The following is a 20,428-nucleotide window of genomic DNA, read 5'->3' as shown; positions in this document are numbered from 1 at the left end:
TGTTACTCGTTTGTATTTATTTTAAAATGCTCAGTCGGACTCTGAGCTGCTCTGCTGAAATCTCTTGGTGTTTTTCTCCGTCGGCTGCTTCCATATCCTCCGTTTATCTGCTTCTCCTGCTGGTATTTCCTGAACTCTATTGTGCTGGCCACGTTTGGTCTCTCACACCGCTGCGGCCTCTGTGTGTGTGTGTGTGTGTGTCTGTGTCTGTGTCTGTGTCTGTGTCTGTGTCTGTGTCTGTGTCTGTGTCTCTGTCTGTGTCTCTGTCTCTGTCTCTGTCTCTGTCTGTGTCTGTGTCTGTGTGTCTGTGTCTGTGTCTGTGTCTGTGTCTGTGTCTGTGTGTGTGTGTGTGTGTGTGTGTCTGTGTGAGGCTTCATTCGTCTTGTGCTGAGCCGAGCGAATGTATCAGCCTTCACAACAGGGATGGTAAGTGGATCTGTGTGTCTGTCAGCTGCTGTGGGAAACCCAGACGTCTGAGGAGTGTTATGTGCATGTTTAGGGAGCTGATGCGTCAGTCTGGTCGCTGTGATGCTGGTCTGCTGGTTTTGAGACCGTGATCGCGGTTATTCTCAGCTGATGCGGTGATGTTGAGGCAGGTCATAGAGCTGGAGCTGTGCAGTATGTCAGACTAATAGGCATCAGGTTTGTGATTAAACATCATGAACAGACCCAGAGGGAATATGCAAACTCCTTTAGTATGTTCTGCACTGCTTTTGGAGGAAATCTGAAGAATTTCAAGTGGTCAAATGTGTTTGAGTATAATGGTCTTTGGTAATATGACATTTCCTAAAAGAATGAGGATGTTCAACGAGAACAACAGGCTCAGGTCTTGATTTTATTTATTCAGTATTCAGTTATGCCTGCATTTGTCAGTTGGTTACATTATGCATTGAATATCATGCATATAACACCAATTTTGATGAATGACAAGTATTCTCTGGTTCCTGTTGCTTTTTTGCACAGATATGGGTGAATATGTATCCTTTTCTCACTGACAGAACTCATGAAAAGTCTTGACATGTCAGATCTTTGAGAGATTTCCCAACTAAACCATCAGCAGCCGGTGAGCATGGGTCTGTGAAAAAATTGATTAAAGAATAATAACATTTTAGCTTATAGTAGTAATTTCATTAACAATGTAAAATGTATCAATAATAATGTTTCATTCTACTAAAGACTAATATCAAATATCATATTTATGGTGAAAAGTGCTATAATACTGTAAATACACATCCAACAGTGTATCTTTAACAAGATCCACTGTCAACCTAAATATTCCAGAGAATAGTTTAATAATTTATCATATTGATTATATTTTACACAGTCAAATGTAGCTGCTTTAATATTGTTTATTTGTATTTTATTTATTTATTTTTTCTGGAAGAGGGTCTCTCGCATCATATTTGGTGGCGCTTGCCATTTAAAAAGTTTAAAAACCTCTTGTCTACACATCGGTCGGCTTGCCCCGTAGACTTGCATTGGGCAAACGTGTCCTTTTCATTTCTGATAACTGACTTATGAGTCTTATTTATTGTTCAGAGCATGGCGTGGGTATGGTACACGGAGGCTGAAAATAATCCGGAATATTCTCTCAGGATCAGCTGTTTTCTGGTCCAAGACTCTGTGAAGTGTTTGAACTGCAGGAAACTCATTCAGTCTAATGGCTCACAGCTTTGCACATTCAGAAGCGGAAAAACCTGAGGGATTTATGGAGATTGATCGGTTGTCTGTGATTGGTTTAGACCACAGAGCGGTCAGAGTTAACTGACCCGTGACACTTGAGACTCCAGACTGCTGTAATGCTGAATGTGGTCTATATTCTCTAATGTTGAGTCTCTAATGTTAAGGACTTGAGAATGTCCGCCAGTCATGGACAGACACCAGTGATTTATCAGGGACTCGGTGGCCTAAAACCCCTGGGGCAGAGCTGATGATTGACAGCTGGTGAAATCAGCAGAAGATGAACGCACACTGTCCCTTACGCTGAGGGCCTGATCAGTGAGACAAATCCAGCTTTAACCCCAAATATGAGCTGAAGCCACAGCCGCTCTGTGTCATATTAAACCATGCTGAGCTGCTAAATAAGCACTGGCTGTTTGGATTTGATAGTCGTGTCATAAGCGTGCATGGCTCATTGCCCAGAGTTACATTTTTATGGACTATATGTTTACAATAAAGCAAAGACAATCCAAAACCTACATACCCCTGTCTGTCCAGAGGAAAGTGTTGTGCTGGATTAACATCTGAACGTGACTCATAATAAAACATGAAAATGATATCCTCTATTACATACTTGTGGCTATTCAGAAAAACACTTCATCACAGATTGTTTTGTATTTCATTTCACATTATTCTATAAAAGTGTATATTTTAGAAGTGAAGCGACACCTGTTCTCTCCAGCCGTTAGGCTTCCAGAATCAAGCTTTTAGCTGTTTGAGAACAATACAGAGCTCATCAACATCACGGCTTTCTGCTGTCGTTTGAGTTCATTTAGATGAACCCGACTGATGCAGACATAATTTCATGCCTGACCCTTCATAACTAACAAATTCCTTGTTGCAGGATTGTTTTTTCTTTGGTTAGGGCATGTGTTACATGAGCTAATAAACCTTATACAGTTAAAACGCAAATCTATATATTTTACACTTTCATTACATTTTCATATTTCAATTTCATATTTCTTGGTATTATTCAAGTAATAACATACTGTAAATAAATCTGAAATTCCAGTACAGTCTACTAGTGCGCTGTTTAATAAATGATAAAAACTTACATTGTAAGTCACTTAGTTTTAGCTATATAAGGCAATGCATCCTCCAAAGTGTAAATGCTCAGTGACTCAAGTATTTAAACACTTAATAAAGTTAAACAAAACATTATACAAAAAACCCTGAATGCAGTGAGATTCATATGATCCTAAACCTGAAGTGAACAAAACACAAAAGTATTTGACCACATATATTTATATATTTATTTCCCCAAAGACTCACAAAATAACTACTTTATTCTTAATTGTTTGTGCACATTTGTACGATGCTCCTGATTTGAGATGTTTGCTGTGAGAATGGTTAGATGAGGGTATACAATCAAATCCCTCCAGAGAAACAGATCTCATCTTGCGCTATCAGTTCCCACTAGGGCTGTGCGATTAATCGAAATCGCATCGAAATCGCGATTTGAGACGTTGCGATTTCCTAATCGCAAAGCCTGCGATATGGACGCGATATTACTCCGTTCCAGAGCATATGCATGACTGCCAGCCTTGAGTGGCAGTCTTACTAACCAATAGAGTGAGCGCACCTCCGTTCTCCCCAATCAGCACTCCTCTAGCCAACTGCGTAAACACCCACCATGACCAAATCTTAGATTGTCTGATTCGGTCTGATATCCTACAACTGTCAACCTAAATATTCCAGAGAATAGTTTAATAATTGATCATATTGATTATATTTTACACAGTCAAATGTAGCTGCTTTAATATTGTTTATTTGTATTTTATTTATTTATTTTTTCTGGAAGAGGGTCTCTCGCATCATATTTGGTGGCGCTTGCCATTTAAAAAGTTTAAAAACCTCTTGTCTACACATCGGTCGGCTTGCCCCGTAGACTTGCATTGGGCAAACGTGTCCTTTTCATTTCTGATAACTGACTTATGAGTCTTATTTATTGTTCAGAGCATGGCGTGGGTATGGTACACGGAGGCTGAAAATAATCCGGAATATTCTCTCAGGATCAGCTGTTTTCTGGTCCAAGACTCTGTGAAGTGTTTGAACTGCAGGAAACTCATTCAGTCTAATGGCTCACAGCTTTGCACATTCAGAAGCGGAAAAACCTGAGGGATTTATGGAGATTGATCGGTTGTCTGTGATTGGTTTAGACCACAGAGCGGTCAGAGTTAACTGACCCGTGACACTTGAGACTCCAGACTGCTGTAATGCTGAATGTGGTCTATATTCTCTAATGTTGAGTCTCTAATGTTAAGGACTTGAGAATGTCCGCCAATCATGGACAGACACCAGTGATTTATCAGGGACTCGGTGGCCTAAAACCCCTGGGGCAGAGCTGATGATTGACAGCTGGTGAAATCAGCAGAAGATGAACGCACAATGTCCCTTACGCTGAGGGCCTGATCAGTGAGACAAATCCAGCTTTAACCCCAAACATGAGCTGAAGCCACAGCCGCTCTGTGTCATATTAAACCATGCTGAGCTGCTAAATAAGCACTGGCTGTTTGGATTTGATAGTCGTGTCATAACCGTGCATGGCTCATTGCCCAGAGTTACATTTTTATGGACTATATGTTTACAATAAAGCAAAGACAATCCAAAACCTACATACCCCTGTCTGTCCAGAGGAAAGTGTTGTGCTGGATTAACATCTGAACGTGACTCATAATAAAACATGAAAATGATATCCTCTATTACATACTTGTGGCTATTCAGAAAAACACTTCATCACAGATTGTTTTGTATTTCATTTCACATTATTCTATAAAAGTGTATATTTTAGAAGTGAAGCGACACCTGTTCTCTCCAGCCGTTAGGCTTCCAGAATCAAGCTTTTAGCTGTTTGAGAACAATACAGAGCTCATCAACATCACGGCTTTCTGCTGTCGTTTGAGTTCATTTAGATGAACCCGACTGATGCAGACATAATTTCATGCCTGACCCTTCATAACTAACAAATTCCTTGTTGCAGGATTGTTTTTTCTTTGGTTAGGGCATGTGTTACATGAGCTAATAAACCTTATACAGTTAAAACGCAAATCTATATATTTTACACTTTCATTACATATGACAAATGTAATGCAATTTCATATTTCTTGGTATTATTCAAGTAATAACATACTGTAAATAAATCTGAAATTCCAGTACAGTCTACTAGTGCGCTGTTTAATAAATGATAAAAACGTACATTGTAAGTCACTTAGTTTTAGCTATATAAGGCAATGCATCCTCCAAAGTGTAAATGCTCAGTGACTCAATTATTTAAACACTTAATAAAGTTAAACAAAACATTATACAAAAAACCCTGAATGCAGTGAGATTCATATGATCCTAAACCTGAAGTGAACAAAACACAGAAGTATTTGACCACATATATTTATATATTTATTTCCCCAAAGACTCACAAAATAACTACTTTATTCTTAATTGTTTGTGCACATTTGTACGATGCTCCTGATTTGAGATGTTTGCTGTGAGAATGGTTAGATGAGGGTATACAATCAAATACTGTAGTCATAAAGGGATGGACATGGTCAGCAACAATACTCAGGTAGGCTGTGGCCTACAACCTATAAACGATGCTCAATTGGTACTGAGGGGCCCAAAGTGTGCCAAGAAAACATCCCCCACACCATTACACCACCACCACCAGCCTGAACCATTGAGACAAGGCCGGATGGATCCATGCTTTCATGTTATTTACGCCAAATTCTGACCCTACCATCTGAATGACGCAGCAGAAATCGAGACTCCTCAGACCAGGCAACGTTTTTCCAATCTTCTATTGTCCAATTTTGGTGAGCCTGTGTGAATTGTAGACTCCGTTTGCTGTTCTTAGCTGACCGGAGCGGCACCCGGTGTGGTCTTCTGCTGCTGTAGCCCATCTGCTTCAGGCTGTAAACCCTAGAGATGGTTGTGCGTGAAAATCCCAGTAGATCAGCAGTTTTTGAAATACTCAGACCAGCCCGTCTGGCACCAACAACCATTCCACGTTCAAAGTCACTTAAATCCCCTTTCTTCCCCATTCTGATGCTCGGTTTGAACTTCAGCAAGTCGTCTTCACCACATCTAGATGCCTAAATGCATTGAGTTGCTGCCATGCGATTGGCTGATTAGCAATTTGTGTTACCAAGCAATTGAACAGGGGCAAGTTCAAGCTCAAACCGGTGTGCACCATTTTGCTACGGTTTCCGGTTTGAACGACATGTTTCCTGGAAACGGTGTGCAACGGTGTGCAAGATAGTTGTTATAGTTTTCTCTTGTTTGGTGGGTGTGTCAAAAATGTCAGCCCAATCAGCAGCAACATGTATATAAACCATGCAGTATTAAAGAGACAGCTCGCACAATGTAATTAACATCAAAAGAAATTCACAAGAGCAAGAATATTGTTTGCACATGTTTATTTACATTAAAGGCAAAATAACTGAAATAATAAGGGCACATGTATAGATCTGGAACTTCTTTAAGTCTGTCTAAATATCATTTAGTAATTGCAATGTCTTCTGGTCCATATCCTTTCATTAGGAAGGTGTGCTAAATACTGATTAATGTATAATAAATATACATATTTATATATTTTGCTATTGTATTATGGAGTGACACTTTCATAAACTTTTCTATACCCCTCTGATTATATAATGGTAAATATTACAATATCATAGCACAACAACAGCGATCAGCAATAACGATAAGCCTAATACTCACAATAAAATAATAAGGTCATATAGATCATAACACAGGTAAGAAGTGGATGATCCTTCACCTGAAATTTTAGTATTTTCGTCCTGAAATGCGAGGCAAATGTTGGATCACAATAATTAGGAACCACAGTTTCCACAAACCCCTTCACTCGATTGGGATGTTCTCTTTTATTTATATTATGTTTTTGTCGGGGCTGAACACAGCCCAGGTGTACCTAATAAAGTGGCCGGTGAGTGTATCTTCCCTCATATAGCGGTTTTGTTCATACTGCTGAAACAGATGGAAGTTCAGTGCCTTCTGCATTCTGTATTTAATTTACAGTATTGCTTTTGCAAGGGTTTCCTTCGCATTTATTTGCAAGGCGCACACATCATGTAACGGGGCTGACGGGACGTGAGACGTGTGGATCCATCTGCAAGCTTTTAATAGAGAGACGTGGTAAACAGGCAGGGTCAAACAATGGCAAACAGGTATATGGCAGGCAAAACACAAGAATAGTCACAGGGCTAGCGTAGGTCACCGATCGGCAGACAGAATCACAGGGGCGAGACGAGAGGGAAAAAACCAGGAAAACAGGCAAAGATCAAAAACAGGCAAGGCAAGGCAAAACAAGGAAAACACGGAGACTCGGAAAGGGGTACAGGCTAAACAATACTCAGCAGAGAAAGGTGGTTAGAGTGGGTGTTATATAGTGAGTGAGGTAATTAGAAACCGCTGTGTGCAATGAGTGCAATCAGGACAGTGTGCAAATTGTGCAAAGAATGATGGGAAATGTAGTCCGGGGTGCTATGCAACAGTTTGTGTAGTGCGAGATTCAATGTAATGGAAAGTGTGACATCTGGTGGTGAATAAACGGAAGTCCATGAACCGAATTTGTGACGCATCATATATCATGTAATCAGTGTTGTTAAAGGTATAGTTTTAAAGGTATAGTACTGAAAAATTACAATTCTGACATCATTTACTCACCTTCATGTTGCATCACTCTTGCACCATAAATTCAATTTAAAAAAATGTATGCATATTTACATTTAATCATTAAGCAGACGCTTTTATCCAAAGCAACTACAAATGAGGACAATAGAAGTTGTCAAACCAACATAAGAGCAACAGTATACAAGAAGGGTGGGTTAAGGTGTAAGGGATGGGTCAAATGTGTAATTATAAATGTAATTACAGATTACATCTTTACATCAATAATTACAGATTGTAGTTACTCGCGAGACTACACTCTTCTCTCCGGAACTAACTGTCGCGAGACTACACTCTTCTCTCCGGAGCTTACTCTCGCGAGACTACACTCTTCTCTCCGGAGCTTACTCTCGCGAGACTACACTCTTCTCCCGGAACTTACTCTCGCGAGACTACACTCTTCTCCCGGAGCTTACTCTCGTGAGACTACACTCTTCTCCCCGGAGCTTACTCTCGCGAGACTTACGTTGCATCTTCCGCTTTGTCTGCATCATACGCTTGAACACCTTGTCGTGAAAGCGCCTGCTTGAGTGACCAGAAGCTGGAGATTATAGTTTATACATTTAAAAAAATCTATATTTTTCTTACACTAATGCATTGTTTCCCTTCAGAAGGCCTTTATTAACACCCCAGAGCCGTGTGGAGTAGTTTTATGATGGATGGATGCAGTTTTTTAGGCTTCAAAAACAGGGGCACCATTCACTGCCATTATACAGCTTGGGAGAGCCAGGACAACTTTAAATATAACTGTGATTGTGTTCGTCTGAAAGAGGAATGTCAGATATGCCTAGGATGCCCTGAGGGTGAGTAAATCATGGGCTAATTAAAATTTTTGGGTGAACTATCCCTTTAAGCTTTGGAGACTCTGGTCACAGACACATTGAGATGGTTTATGGGCAGTGTCTGGCTTGCAAACTCAGTGACCTGTTGGCTGAAGTGCAGTATGTGTTGCCCAGTCAGCGTGCTCTAATGGCATAATGGGATAATCGTTCAGAGGATACACTGTAGGGAGGGGTGTTGCAATAGAGGATAGAATATCAACAACAACAAAAAAAGGCACAGAATTCCTCCGGACATTCTAGATAATTTACCTGCTCAAGTAAAATGCACATTTCACATGTTTCCTTCAAGTATGTAGACACCTCTCCTGTGACACGAGATTCAGAGAGTGACTATGGCCCTGGTTTCACTTCTTCAGGGTGATTGGATCACAGTTGGTCAGTGAAAACAGATTTCCATGTATGGCCGCAGTCCCTGGGACCTTGAAAACTGTTTGGTTTGGGTGCAACCCCTTCTGGCAGGTCAGGACTCACGGTCAGAGATCAGTGTTTACACTACAAATGCAATGTGGTAACATTTCTGAAAACATGACCGTATCACAAAATCTTTTTGAACCCCTCATACACCTGTACCACTAGGAAGGGCGACTCACAACGAGGTAATAAACGAGACCGTTGTTTTGATCCATTGCACACTTTTAGGTGTTTTGTCAGGCCATTCTGTTGGTAATGAACCCCATGCACTGGAATTAGGCCACCTTGATAGCAACTAAAGCTCTTTCACAATGCAGCAAACAAATCCAAGACCGGGGCACAACCTTCCACATTCCTCTGTTGTTATGTCTACAACTATTGTTTGTATCTCAGGTGGAGTCAGTCTCCACCCCTTGCCGTTTTGGCACAGAGTACTTTACGTAAGAACCATTCAAGACCATGAATCATTATTCTTTATGGGAGAAGTAATTGTGCCATTCACTATTTTTTTCACTCGAGGTCCACTGAAAATCAATAGACAGTGTAATCCTGCTTTCCCTCTGGAGAGTCATGGCTGTTGACAGTGAGAATGCCGCTGTATTCACTGCGTATCCGTCTGAATAAGGCTCATTAGCATGTGCAAAAATGCTTGATTGTTCACGTACGATTGATTTTGGTCAGTACTTCTGAAGGTTTGCTGCTGGTTTGATGTGACGGACCTCCCCTGCTGACTGGGGAGTTGTCATGCTCCAAAAGCGACAATAAAACAGCACAAAATATATTTCATATGACTTGTGTTCTAAGCTCTAAGTCATCTGAAGTCAAACAAGAGCTGTGTAAAGAACAGACCCAGAGCTGCTGATCTCCTTATGTGTTACACAAAAGAAAAGATTCATATGAATTTGGACAGACATGAGGTTGAGTAAAATGATAAGAGCATGATCATTTCTGGGTGAACAGGCATAACTGTACAACGACCTGAAGCATAACATGTTTGCTCATTTCCTTTGCGGAAATTAAGTCTTGGGATTTACACAAAACGAAGCAGCAAAAGTCAGCGCTGCCATTCTGATCCATAAATCAACACACCAGCATGTAATTTGCATTTCTTTTAGCCACTAGCAGGGGAGCAGCTGCACATGACTGGGAATGGTCAGGTCAAAGCCGCAGGTGCCCATGATAACGGCATCTCTCCGCACCTCTAATGGCCTCTGGCCGGCCTCGTCTGGCCTTTGTCCCGCTGTGGGAAGTGCTTCATCAGCATATCTCGATGGCCCGAGCTGCATCGAGTTTGAACAGGAATTTAGAAGACTTGTAGATAAAGGTTCTAATTGAATGTGACAGGAAGTCTGGGAAAGGTACTTTGGCAGCGCCAGTCAGTCCTTGAGAGCGTAGTCTGCCGTTAAGAACTAACTAGGTATGTGGGAAACGGCGAGATGATGTTTTCAGACCTAGAGACCATAACATGTACTCTCTGTGGGAAGTACTGAGCACGCTTTAATATGTTTGCTTTGCAAGGAAGCAGATGTAATCTAATGAGGAGATTCTGCTGTGTGAGGCGTTCAAGTCGAGCATCACTGTTACTGAAACACGGTTTGTTCCAATCTTTGGCGTGTAACTCACCATTACGTTTCATGAATGATTTATTGAGGAGAGATATGCTGTTGCTTTACTAAGTGATCTGATTTAGACCTGAGACCAGGACATCCTGGAGAAATGGGCTCTTACATACCACTTCAATTGAACCATTTAATAGATATATTTCTTTGTATTACTAGTCAGCATAATAACTTTCAATACTAAACTAAATGCATACATTAATAAACAGTATGCAATGGATCAATTAATGCATACTGATTTATTAAGCATTATCATATAAAATGGTGTGTAACAATTAAACAAATTAAAGCTAACAATTAATTAATTCATGTTTAGCATTCTCTGTTCACTATGTTTAGCACTGAAATTGATTCCTTTTAGAAAATATAAACTAAAATGATCTGATATAGTGTGGCATGTGGCAGAATGAGTTTAATTTAATATAATTGCCTTGAAATATTTTCATAAATTTTGACATGTATGACACACCAAGTTTTTTTTAGCTATTTTGTCACACCATATATTTGACATGTATGTTGACAATTTTCACGCGTATAAATGTCTGCCTCAGCAGAAATACAACAAAGAATGTCAATAGGAAGTTTCCAAAATGGTGAGACTTTAAAGTCCAAAAGCATTCATAAATAAGTAAATGAAAATGTCTATGATATGACCTGTGGATGCCGGCCAGCAGAGGGCGCCGCTCTGTCCCGTCATCAGCACACGTGTGTGACGTCATCATCCACAGTCCATCCAGGACATCGAACTCCCGTAAAGCTGAACAGAGCAGAACGTCTGCTCTATTACTGTATATGGTTGATAAGAGTTTCTGATTCTGATAGTGGCCTTCCTTCAGACAGTGTGTAAGTCTGTGTCTCTTCTCTTTAGTTTTTAGTTTTTAACCATTACATCTGTGGGAAAATATTCAAGTGATAGTTAAATGAATATCTAGGCTTGTCTTATGGTGTCTTTACTGAGCAAATGTTGTCTGTTAGTCGTCTTCCAGATTAAGCTCCAGATTAGTGCTGGTTCATTATAGTCGCTACTGTGTGTGTGTGTGTGTGTATATATATATATATATATATATATATATAAGTAGATTTAGATAGATACCTCTGTCTGTCCTTCACTGACAGATTTAAGCTCAAAAAGAGAGGATGAACAATGCATCTTCAGCCATAATGAAAGCTAAACACGAATGCTCTGAGATTATCATCTGTGACGGACTCTTGAATGGAGACAGAACACTTCCCAGAATGCTTTGCTGTGTCCTCCTTGTGACCAAAGGGTCAGTGTTCAGTGTGAGGAGAGTTTCTGCAGACCTGAGATGTTGGAGCATGTGTTTGAGTCTTGTCGTGTGTGTGTGTGTTTGGCTCCTTTGTGCTGAGAGGGCTCAGATGTGTGTGTGATGTGTTCAGCGGCGGCACCAGGCTTTGCTTGGTACTACGGTCAGAGGCTGCAGACAGCAACTTCACAAACATCTCTGAGAGGCTGTAAAAAGTGCAGTGCTAGTGTGGGGTGTGCGGCACATTTCTCACACAAAACAATACAGAAATCTATATTTATACAAATGTATCAGTTCATTTGTTAAAGGGATAGTTCACCCAGAAATGAGAATGTGATGTTTATCTGCTTACCCCCGGGGCATCCGAGATGTTGGTGACTTTGTTTCTTCAGTAGAACACAAACAGAGATGTTTAACACAAACCGTTGCAGTCTGTCAATCGTATAATGGAGGTGAATGGGAATCACGGCTTTGAGAGTCAAAAAAACATACACAAACAAAACCAAATTAAACCCTGCGGCTCATGACGATACATTGATGTGTAAAGACACGAAACCATCGGTCTGTGCAAGAAACTGAACAGTATTTATATAGTTTTTTACCTCTGATTTACTGCAATGTCCGAACTGTCCTGAGCCCGCTCGCATCTTCTTCTTCTTGCTTTACGGCGGATCGCAGACTTATAAGTGCATTACCGCCACCTATCTCTCAAATGGACCATTGACACTCCTAATTGAAATTGTAGATAGAGTGTCAATGGTCCACTTGAGAGATAGGTGTGTGTGTGTGTGTGTTCAGGTTTTGCAAATCAGGGACACAGTGGCTTTTTAAATGCGGGACAACATCACTCTTGAAGAAAGACGAGAGTGAGAGACACATACAGCAGTACTACTGAGGGAGCAGAGATGAATGGAACACTTATATTTCTAGTTGCTGATTTTTTCTGATATTCTGTGATGTCCTGGATAAGTCTGTGATGGCCGTCATATATATATATATATATATATATATATATATATATATGACTGACAGCGTGTGATGGGGGTGTGGCTATGCAAATGAGCTGCAGTGAGCTACAGACAGTCAGTGGGTCATGTGTCGATCTCTCTCTCTCCACACACTGACCCTTTGCTCTCCATCAGTAACAATGGCAGCAAACTCTGAAGTAAACAGCAATTCTGAGGTATGCCTGCACTTTGCACACTTATTTGAATTTGTGGATGTTGACTTGGCGTTTGCACAATGCATTTACAGTAACAGAGGCTAAACTCAATAGCAGGAGCTGGTTTCTGACCACAGCCACAGAAATCAGCAGATGTTTTAGTCAAGCTCTGAGGATGTTTTGGTTTGATTTCATCAGACTTGGATGTGATACAGTGGATTGTAGTCTGATCAGGAAACGGATCTGCTTTTGTGTACAATTCATAATTATCTGTATGTTTTTTTTTAGTAATGATCAGCTGATGGTTTATGTTCTGTTATGTGGACTGTTATTTTGTCATTCTCTTCTGTTTACTTCACTTCCTGTTTCAACTCTATTTGCTTTCGGTTTCATTGTCTTCTGAATAAGACCTCGTTAGTCGTAACACATACACACACACATTATATATATATATATATATATATATATATATATATATATATATATATACATTTATGTATGTATAAGGAATTGACACAATTATTTAATAATGATGATAATAATAATAATAAACATAAATAAATAATAAGATAAGTTAGAAAAAATGAAAAAAAAGTAACAAAAATTAAAGTGAAACATTTTATTATTATTATTAACTGCTTATTATTATTATTATTTTTATTATGCAAGTATATTTTCAGTGTGTCTTGAAAATATTTTCATGATGACATGAATTCATTTTGTCACTTTGATATTTAGTCATGTGTTTGTTTTGTATCATTTTGATAATAGTGCACCTGTGCTGAACTTTCATTGGAGTCTGAAGCACCAGCCCTGACCTCTTTGACACACACACACACACATTCACTCACACTCACACACTCACACTCACACTCACACAGACACACACACACACACTCACACACTCACTCACTCACTCACACTCTCTCTCTCTCTCTCTCACTCACTCACTCACTCACACTCTCTCTCTCTCTCTCTCACTCACTCACTCACTCACACTCTCTCTCTCTCTCTCTCACTCACTCACTCACTCACACTCTCTCTCTCTCTCTCTCACTCACTCACTCACTCACACTCTCTCTCTCTCTCTCTCACTCACTCACTCACTCACACTCTCTCTCTCTCTCTCTCACTCACTCACTCACTCACACTCTCTCTCTCTCTCTCTCACTCACTCACTCACTCACACTCTCTCTCTCTCTCTCTCACTCACTCACTCACTCACACTCTCTCTCTCTCTCTCTCACTCACTCACTCACTCACACTCTCTCTCTCTCTCTCTCACTCACTCACTCACTCACACTCTCTCTCTCTCTCTCTCACTCACTCACTCACTCACACTCTCTCTCTCTCTCTCTCACTCACTCACTCACTCACACTCTCTCTCTCTCTCTCTCACTCACTCACTCACTCACACTCTCTCTCTCTCTCTCTCACTCACTCACTCACTCACACTCTCTCTCTCTCTCTCTCACTCACTCACTCACTCACACTCTCTCTCTCTCTCTCTCACTCACTCACTCACTCACACTCTCTCTCTCTCTCTCTCACTCACTCACTCACTCACACTCTCTCTCTCTCTCTCTCACTCACTCACTCACTCACACTCTCTCTCTCTCTCTCTCACTCACTCACTCACTCACACTCTCTCTCTCTCTCTCTCACTCACTCACTCACTCACACTCTCTCTCTCTCTCTCTCACTCACTCACTCACTCACACTCTCTCTCTCTCTCTCTCACTCACTCACTCACTCACACTCTCTCTCTCTCTCTCTCACTCACTCACTCACTCACACTCTCTCTCTCTCTCTCTCACTCACTCACTCACTCACACTCTCTCTCTCTCTCTCTCACTCACTCACTCACTCACACTCTCTCTCTCTCTCTCTCACTCACTCACTCACTCACACTCTCTCTCTCTCTCTCTCACTCACTCACTCACTCACACTCTCTCTCTCTCTCTCTCACTCACTCACTCACTCACACTCTCTCTCTCTCTCTCTCACTCACTCACTCACTCACACTCTCTCTCTCTCTCTCTCACTCACTCACTCACTCACACTCTCTCTCTCTCTCTCTCACTCACTCACTCACTCACACTCTCTCTCTCTCTCTCTCACTCACTCACTCACTCACACTCTCTCTCTCTCTCTCTCACTCACTCACTCACTCACTCACTCACACACACACAAAGAGCTCCACTGTGCTGATTCACGCAACAGCTCCATTGACACACACTCAGCTGCTGTTGTCACACACACTCACTCCTACAGCTCACTGCAGATACATAAACACGCAGTCTGTCAGCAGCTCATGTGAAGCACATGACAAACCCAGCAGGTAGAGGTTCTTCAGTGTTTTCTGAGGTTTGACTCTGGCCTGCCATCGTTTAACAGCTACCAAATGAGAGTTCAGGGGGATCTCACACTATTGGTTGAGCCATCGGTTGACATTTAAGAAACATTCTTTAGGAGGTCAATTACATGTAACTACAAAATATATTTTATCATTCCAAACCTTGAGAACAGCAGCTTGAGCAAACACTAAAAGAGAGACGGAGAGCACGTCAGTGCAGAGCGCTGTGAGGCGGCGCGGTGTAGACCAGGACTGTGTGCTCAGACATCAGTGAGCCGGAGCTGAACTACAGCTGTCAAAGAATCCCACCAGACTGTGAACTCACAGCTTCAGCCATTCAGATGGGATGGGAGCTTCTAGTATTGTATTCTTATCATTTATTAAAAATGATTTAACTAACATTAAGTATTTTACTGAGACTGGCTAATATAAATGTAATTCTATTCATCAAATGAATAATCACAGTTACTCTTTAACCTCTCTAGCTGTCGTTTGTCTTTGGGTTGGTTGGACGGTATGTTTGTGGTAAAGTGTGTGACTTCAGCTGCGTCCACACGCTCTGTACTGAGATCAGCTCTCTTCACTTCACACGCGTGGCTGAGCAGGTTTGAACACAGTAACCTGACAGACAAGCGCTCTGATGACCTGCTTTCCCTTTTCACGGACTGGAAGGTCCTCTAATATCAAAGCCACATTTCACAAGACTTCCTGAACATTTCTAGGATAATCTGAACTTGATGGCATTGTAAACTACATTCTGCAGTCTAGTACTATAGTCTATGAATACTTCCATTTATTTGCCTTTGAGTAGCATGACAAGAAAGGTTTCGAATCCATGCATGCCTGCCTGCATGATATTAGATCTGGGATCTCTTTCAATTTTAATGAGAACAAGACTGAAGTTATTGTTTTCGGGCCCTCTGTTTCTAAAGGCATTATTAATCTTAACCTTGCTAATTTGGTGCAGTGTATTAAACCATCTGTGGACAAACATGGGTCATATTTGGTTCTGCCCTTAAGTTTGACAAACAAATATGTTAATCATGCATTTTTGTCAAATTGTAAATTGAATCTGCAACTCTTTATACACAGGAATAAATCCAGATGGTCTTGAACACTGCTGCTGGATTTTGACCAGTTTAACAGTGAACATGTTACACCAACTGGAATTGTAAATGATTGTAAACTTTAAAATATGACCTTTTGTTTTTAAGTCCTTAGATGGTTTGGCACCTTTTGATCTTCCAGACTTACTATCGGTGAGTAAGCTGTGCTCTGTCCCAGTCGAGGTTAAAGCTCAGCGGTGACTGTGTTTTTGTGGCTGATCTGCTGCTCATTTCCTTCAAATGTCTGTGCAGTTAAACTGGATGGACTTATTCAAGTACTGTAGATAGATAAAAGAAGAGTCTGCATCTCCGAAACTTTCATCTAGGTTATGTCTGTAATAATCAATGTGAGTGTGTGAGGCGTTCATGCGCTTTGCTTATAGCATGCATAAAAGGCGCTGTTTGCCTCCTTATATTCTCTCTCTTTTAATGGTTTAATGGTTTAATGGTTTAATGGTTGGTAACTGTAGCACTGGCACACCATGTGACACTAGTAGACTAGTTAATACAACACTTTAAACTATTCTTGTAATCTTCTTAGAAGTTCTTAAAGTTCCCATGAAATCAAAATGTATTTCTTTTGGCTTTTAGTATGAATATGTTAGCCATATAGTTATCTATAAGCTAGTGTGCTCCAAAACAATGACAAAATTCATAATTAGAAGACATAAGCATTCAAGACTTACATGGTCTCTCACTTCTGGCAATATGAATCAACAGTTTTGATGACGTCATCCTGTGCTTCTCATCAAACTTTCTGTCCAATCAAATGCTCTAGAATCTGAAATGTCCCGCCCCCTACACTATAAATACATGCTGAAACTGCAGCTGAAATAGGTCACTTCTTCACAGAATTAGTGTTTTCTGTATGCTGAATGGTGTGTAGTGCACTATATGGGGAATAAGGAATGATTCAGACCATTTGGTCCAAAGAAGTCTGGTTTCGCGTTGTGTTGTGTGTTGTGTTGTGTTGTGTGGTCTTGTGTGTTGTGTGTTTGTGTTGTGTGTTGCGTTGCGTTGTGTTGTGTGGTGGTGGTGTTCTTGTTGTGTTTTGTGGTGTGGTGTTGTTGTGTTGTGTTGTGTTGTGTTGTGTTTTGTGGTGTGGTGTTGAGTTCGCGAACCGCCACAGCGCACACAGTCTGCTCCGTTCCAGCGACACAATATCACGGAGCGGATCATACGCGAGTCACGCAGACCACAAAATGTATCGGACCCATTAGAATTCTACACAGAATGCTTTATTTTATAGCGATTTGGGACAGATTAGGAGGAGAAACGGTCAGATAACGGCACTAACGAGTAGAAGTGATAACACACTCTAGCCCTGCACCAACATAAATTGCACAATTTTCAAACTACACATCCTCAACATCATTATAATCACTGTTTTGCTTTAGTAACAATTTTATATTGAATCTAAAGGGCTAATCTATCAGACTGTGGCTGTCATAAGCTGTCAAATGTGGCTTTACTGAGCTCAAAGGCTCTGACCCAAGCTGTGAAATAAACAAAGCGCTATTGGCTATTTAAAAAGGGGGCGGGGCTGCTCAATATGTCCCGCCCCGTCTTCCTGTTTCAGTTGAAATTACGTCAGTACATAGCATAACGCTGCGTGTTTCAAGGCACTTCAGTGGACCTACACAGAAGTAAGCCCTGTCTAGGCTCTGCCCCGGTACGGGTTATTTGTTAGCCATTCATTAGTCTAGTTGCTTGATGAGAAAGTGATGAAATATAGTTGCAATAAACACGTTAAGAATCCACACAAATGTAGCAGCGGAGGACTGTTATTCTGTTGTGCGGAACTGCGGAAGAACTAATGCCGGCACGGTTTAAAGTTCGGTTTACCAGTCAGCGAAAAGAGGCGTTTCATTCCCGCCCACATGCAGAGATTGAATATTCAAGCCGTTTATTCATTTCATTCCTGAACCTAAAAACAAAATAAATCTTGAAAAAAAAGGAACAGTTTTCTTATTTTTGTGATTTAAAATTTTGTGGTTCATTTAAAAATTGAATGGATGGAAGATACCCTGATTCTTCTACAAACCCAGATATGTCTTGACTGAATCTTTTGTTTCTTAGACCCAGAAATAGAGTTCTGAAGGGGGAGAGAGATCTGGGACATGCTCCGAAATTCCTTAATCTTTCTCAGCTCTGATTGAGATCTGTTACGACTTTAATACTGAGTTTAATAACACACTTGACTTTACCTCATGCCAGCTGCTGCCCTCTCGCCCTGATACCGCAGCCACATTTCCCACCATGAGCTGAAAGCTGAGCTGAGTAGTAATTAAAGGAATATTTCACAAACATTGTAGAAATGAACTCATTTACTCCTTCACATTTTCAGACCTGCTGTGTGACGTTCGGTGTAAATGAAACAAAAGGCCATTGTCTTATAGCTGAATGCTCTTGAACGTGCATATGTAAATGCAGATTTCAGTGACTGAATCAATCAAATACCCCTAGCTGGATCCAACCATTTATTTTTAATTTAATACTTTCATCCACAAATTAAACTTAATACTATAAATTACGATTAATGTGGCACTAGATGAATGGACTGTTTAGAAACTTTCCTCCCACCTTAGCTGGGGTGCGTTTCCCAAAAGCATTGTTAGCTAACTATGGTTGTTGGTTCCATTGAAATCTATTGGTAACGACGGAACTTGTGACCATTTTTATTGGCACAATTATTAAGAAAATAAATCTAAAAAACAAATGTTGTAGTTTATAGCGTGTGTATACTTTGTGTGTGGCAAAAAGTGTATAGTACATAAATGTTACAATATAAACTCCATTTTTTGTCAAATAAGATGCTGCAGAACAGTACTATATAACTGTATACATTTATGAAAAATACCTTGGTTGTATGATATTCCTTAAAATTATGATTATTATTAATACTTGAGAATTAAATTTCTGTCATAATTCCTGTCATAATTTCTTCAAGTTAAATCTGACTTTTATTTTGATGGGTTGTCGTGAGAGTCTTTTAGTTTTACTTTCCGTCTCAGTGTATGTCTGACGGTGGTTTTTCTCAAAGTAAATGCTGTAAAGCTGCTGAAGTGACTCTCAGAGCAGCTCTGGAGATGGAGTTCATGTCCTCATATACTGTATTGAGACGCAGATGCTGAAATCACCGCCAGCGCCGCGTGTGTTTGAGCTTGTGAATCAGATGAAACCGTGCCGTTCATTCACACAGAGACTCTCACAACATGCAGAGTTAGCCTGTTAGTGACAAACACTGCCTGGCTGTTGTCACATTTATTTCTGCTGTTAGATCAATCCATATTGAGTAAAAATGTCCAGAGCTTTTTCATTGTTATCTATATACATTTTAGCGTGACTCAATATGAAATTGTTTTATCGCTCAGTCCTAAGAAATTTGATTCTTACGTTTCACAAAGCCGCCTGAACGTCTTCGGTGATTGTCACGCAGGTGGGGTCAGCAGCTTACATACACGGTACTTACGTACCTTACACGGTGTAGGGAAAATGTGATTGATACAGACTGGTCCAATCAAGAGGTTGCAGCAGGTCTTCAGCAGCGGTGCTGCTCAGACCGAATGGTGTATGACATCCAAAAACACAAAGATTCGGTCTGCGCAGCACTTGGGCGTATTTATTTTTTGCACCTGACTTGGAATTTGAAGCTCATAATTGACATTCTCAGAAATCAGCAGCTTGCGAGGGGCTCACAAACAAAATCCCGTCATGCACTGTAAGGCTGACTGCTTTGATCTGCAGAGGCCTACGAACTGAGCAGGTCCCCCAACATCAGAACAGTCATTAATTCCTCATAATGCACCATAACATTCATGGAGATGACGGCCGTGTGCTCGTAGCAGTGGATCTGTGGCTGTTCTTACTCTAGATCTGGTGAAGAGCAGTTGTATCCGGGCTCCGGTTCAGCGCTTTGGGCTGGACTCGTGCCGTGTGATGGGCTCCGTGTCGATCCGCTGCGGTGGAGGCGGCTGCTGATTGGTGCCCTGGGGCAGCGGGCAGCTCGATGCAGTGAAGGGCGCCACGTCCCTGGACATCGTGCTATAAAAGCCGGAGCTGTTGAGTCGGCTGCTGGGTCTTGAGCGGGGAAAGGGAATGAGGAGCTGGCTTCGACAAGGCAAGAAGTTTAGATTGTTTCATCCTCCTAGAGGCGTTTCAGGTGAGAATCTGCTTGCATGCTGAGATGAATGGGGAATATGTGCGCCAGAGATTACTGTTCCTCATTCGTATTATTATATTTATGATATATATATATATGTATTA

The 20,428-nt window shown here is 40.9% G+C and overlaps 1 protein-coding gene across 4 annotated transcripts in view; it reads left to right on the top strand.

Moving 5' to 3' along the window:
• The first annotated feature begins 413 nt into the window (after nt 1-413).
• Nucleotides 414-20,428, top strand: part of LOC107575114 (septin-4-like) — a 32,396-nt gene continuing 12,381 nt past the window's right edge. For 2 of the 4 annotated variants that reach the window (XM_016261521.1, XM_016261524.1), the window contains exon 1: nt 20,213-20,324. In XM_016261521.1, coding sequence (XP_016117007.1) covers nt 20,261-20,324 — 64 coding nt within the window. In that variant the 5' untranslated portion in view covers nt 20,213-20,260. Of the gene's footprint in view, nt 427-11,000; nt 11,117-20,212; nt 20,325-20,428 lie in introns of those variants that run through there. The other 2 variants (XM_016261530.1, XM_016261527.1) reach the window with 2 other exon arrangements.

Source organism: Sinocyclocheilus grahami, unplaced genomic scaffold (genome assembly GCF_001515645.1).
Source record: "Sinocyclocheilus grahami isolate Dianchi unplaced genomic scaffold, SAMN03320097.WGS_v1.1 scaffold2473.1, whole genome shotgun sequence".
Classification (NCBI taxonomy): Eukaryota; Metazoa; Chordata; class Actinopteri; order Cypriniformes; family Cyprinidae; genus Sinocyclocheilus; species Sinocyclocheilus grahami.
Note: the sequence above shows the minus strand (reverse complement) of the source record. Positions and strands in the feature narration are given on the sequence as shown.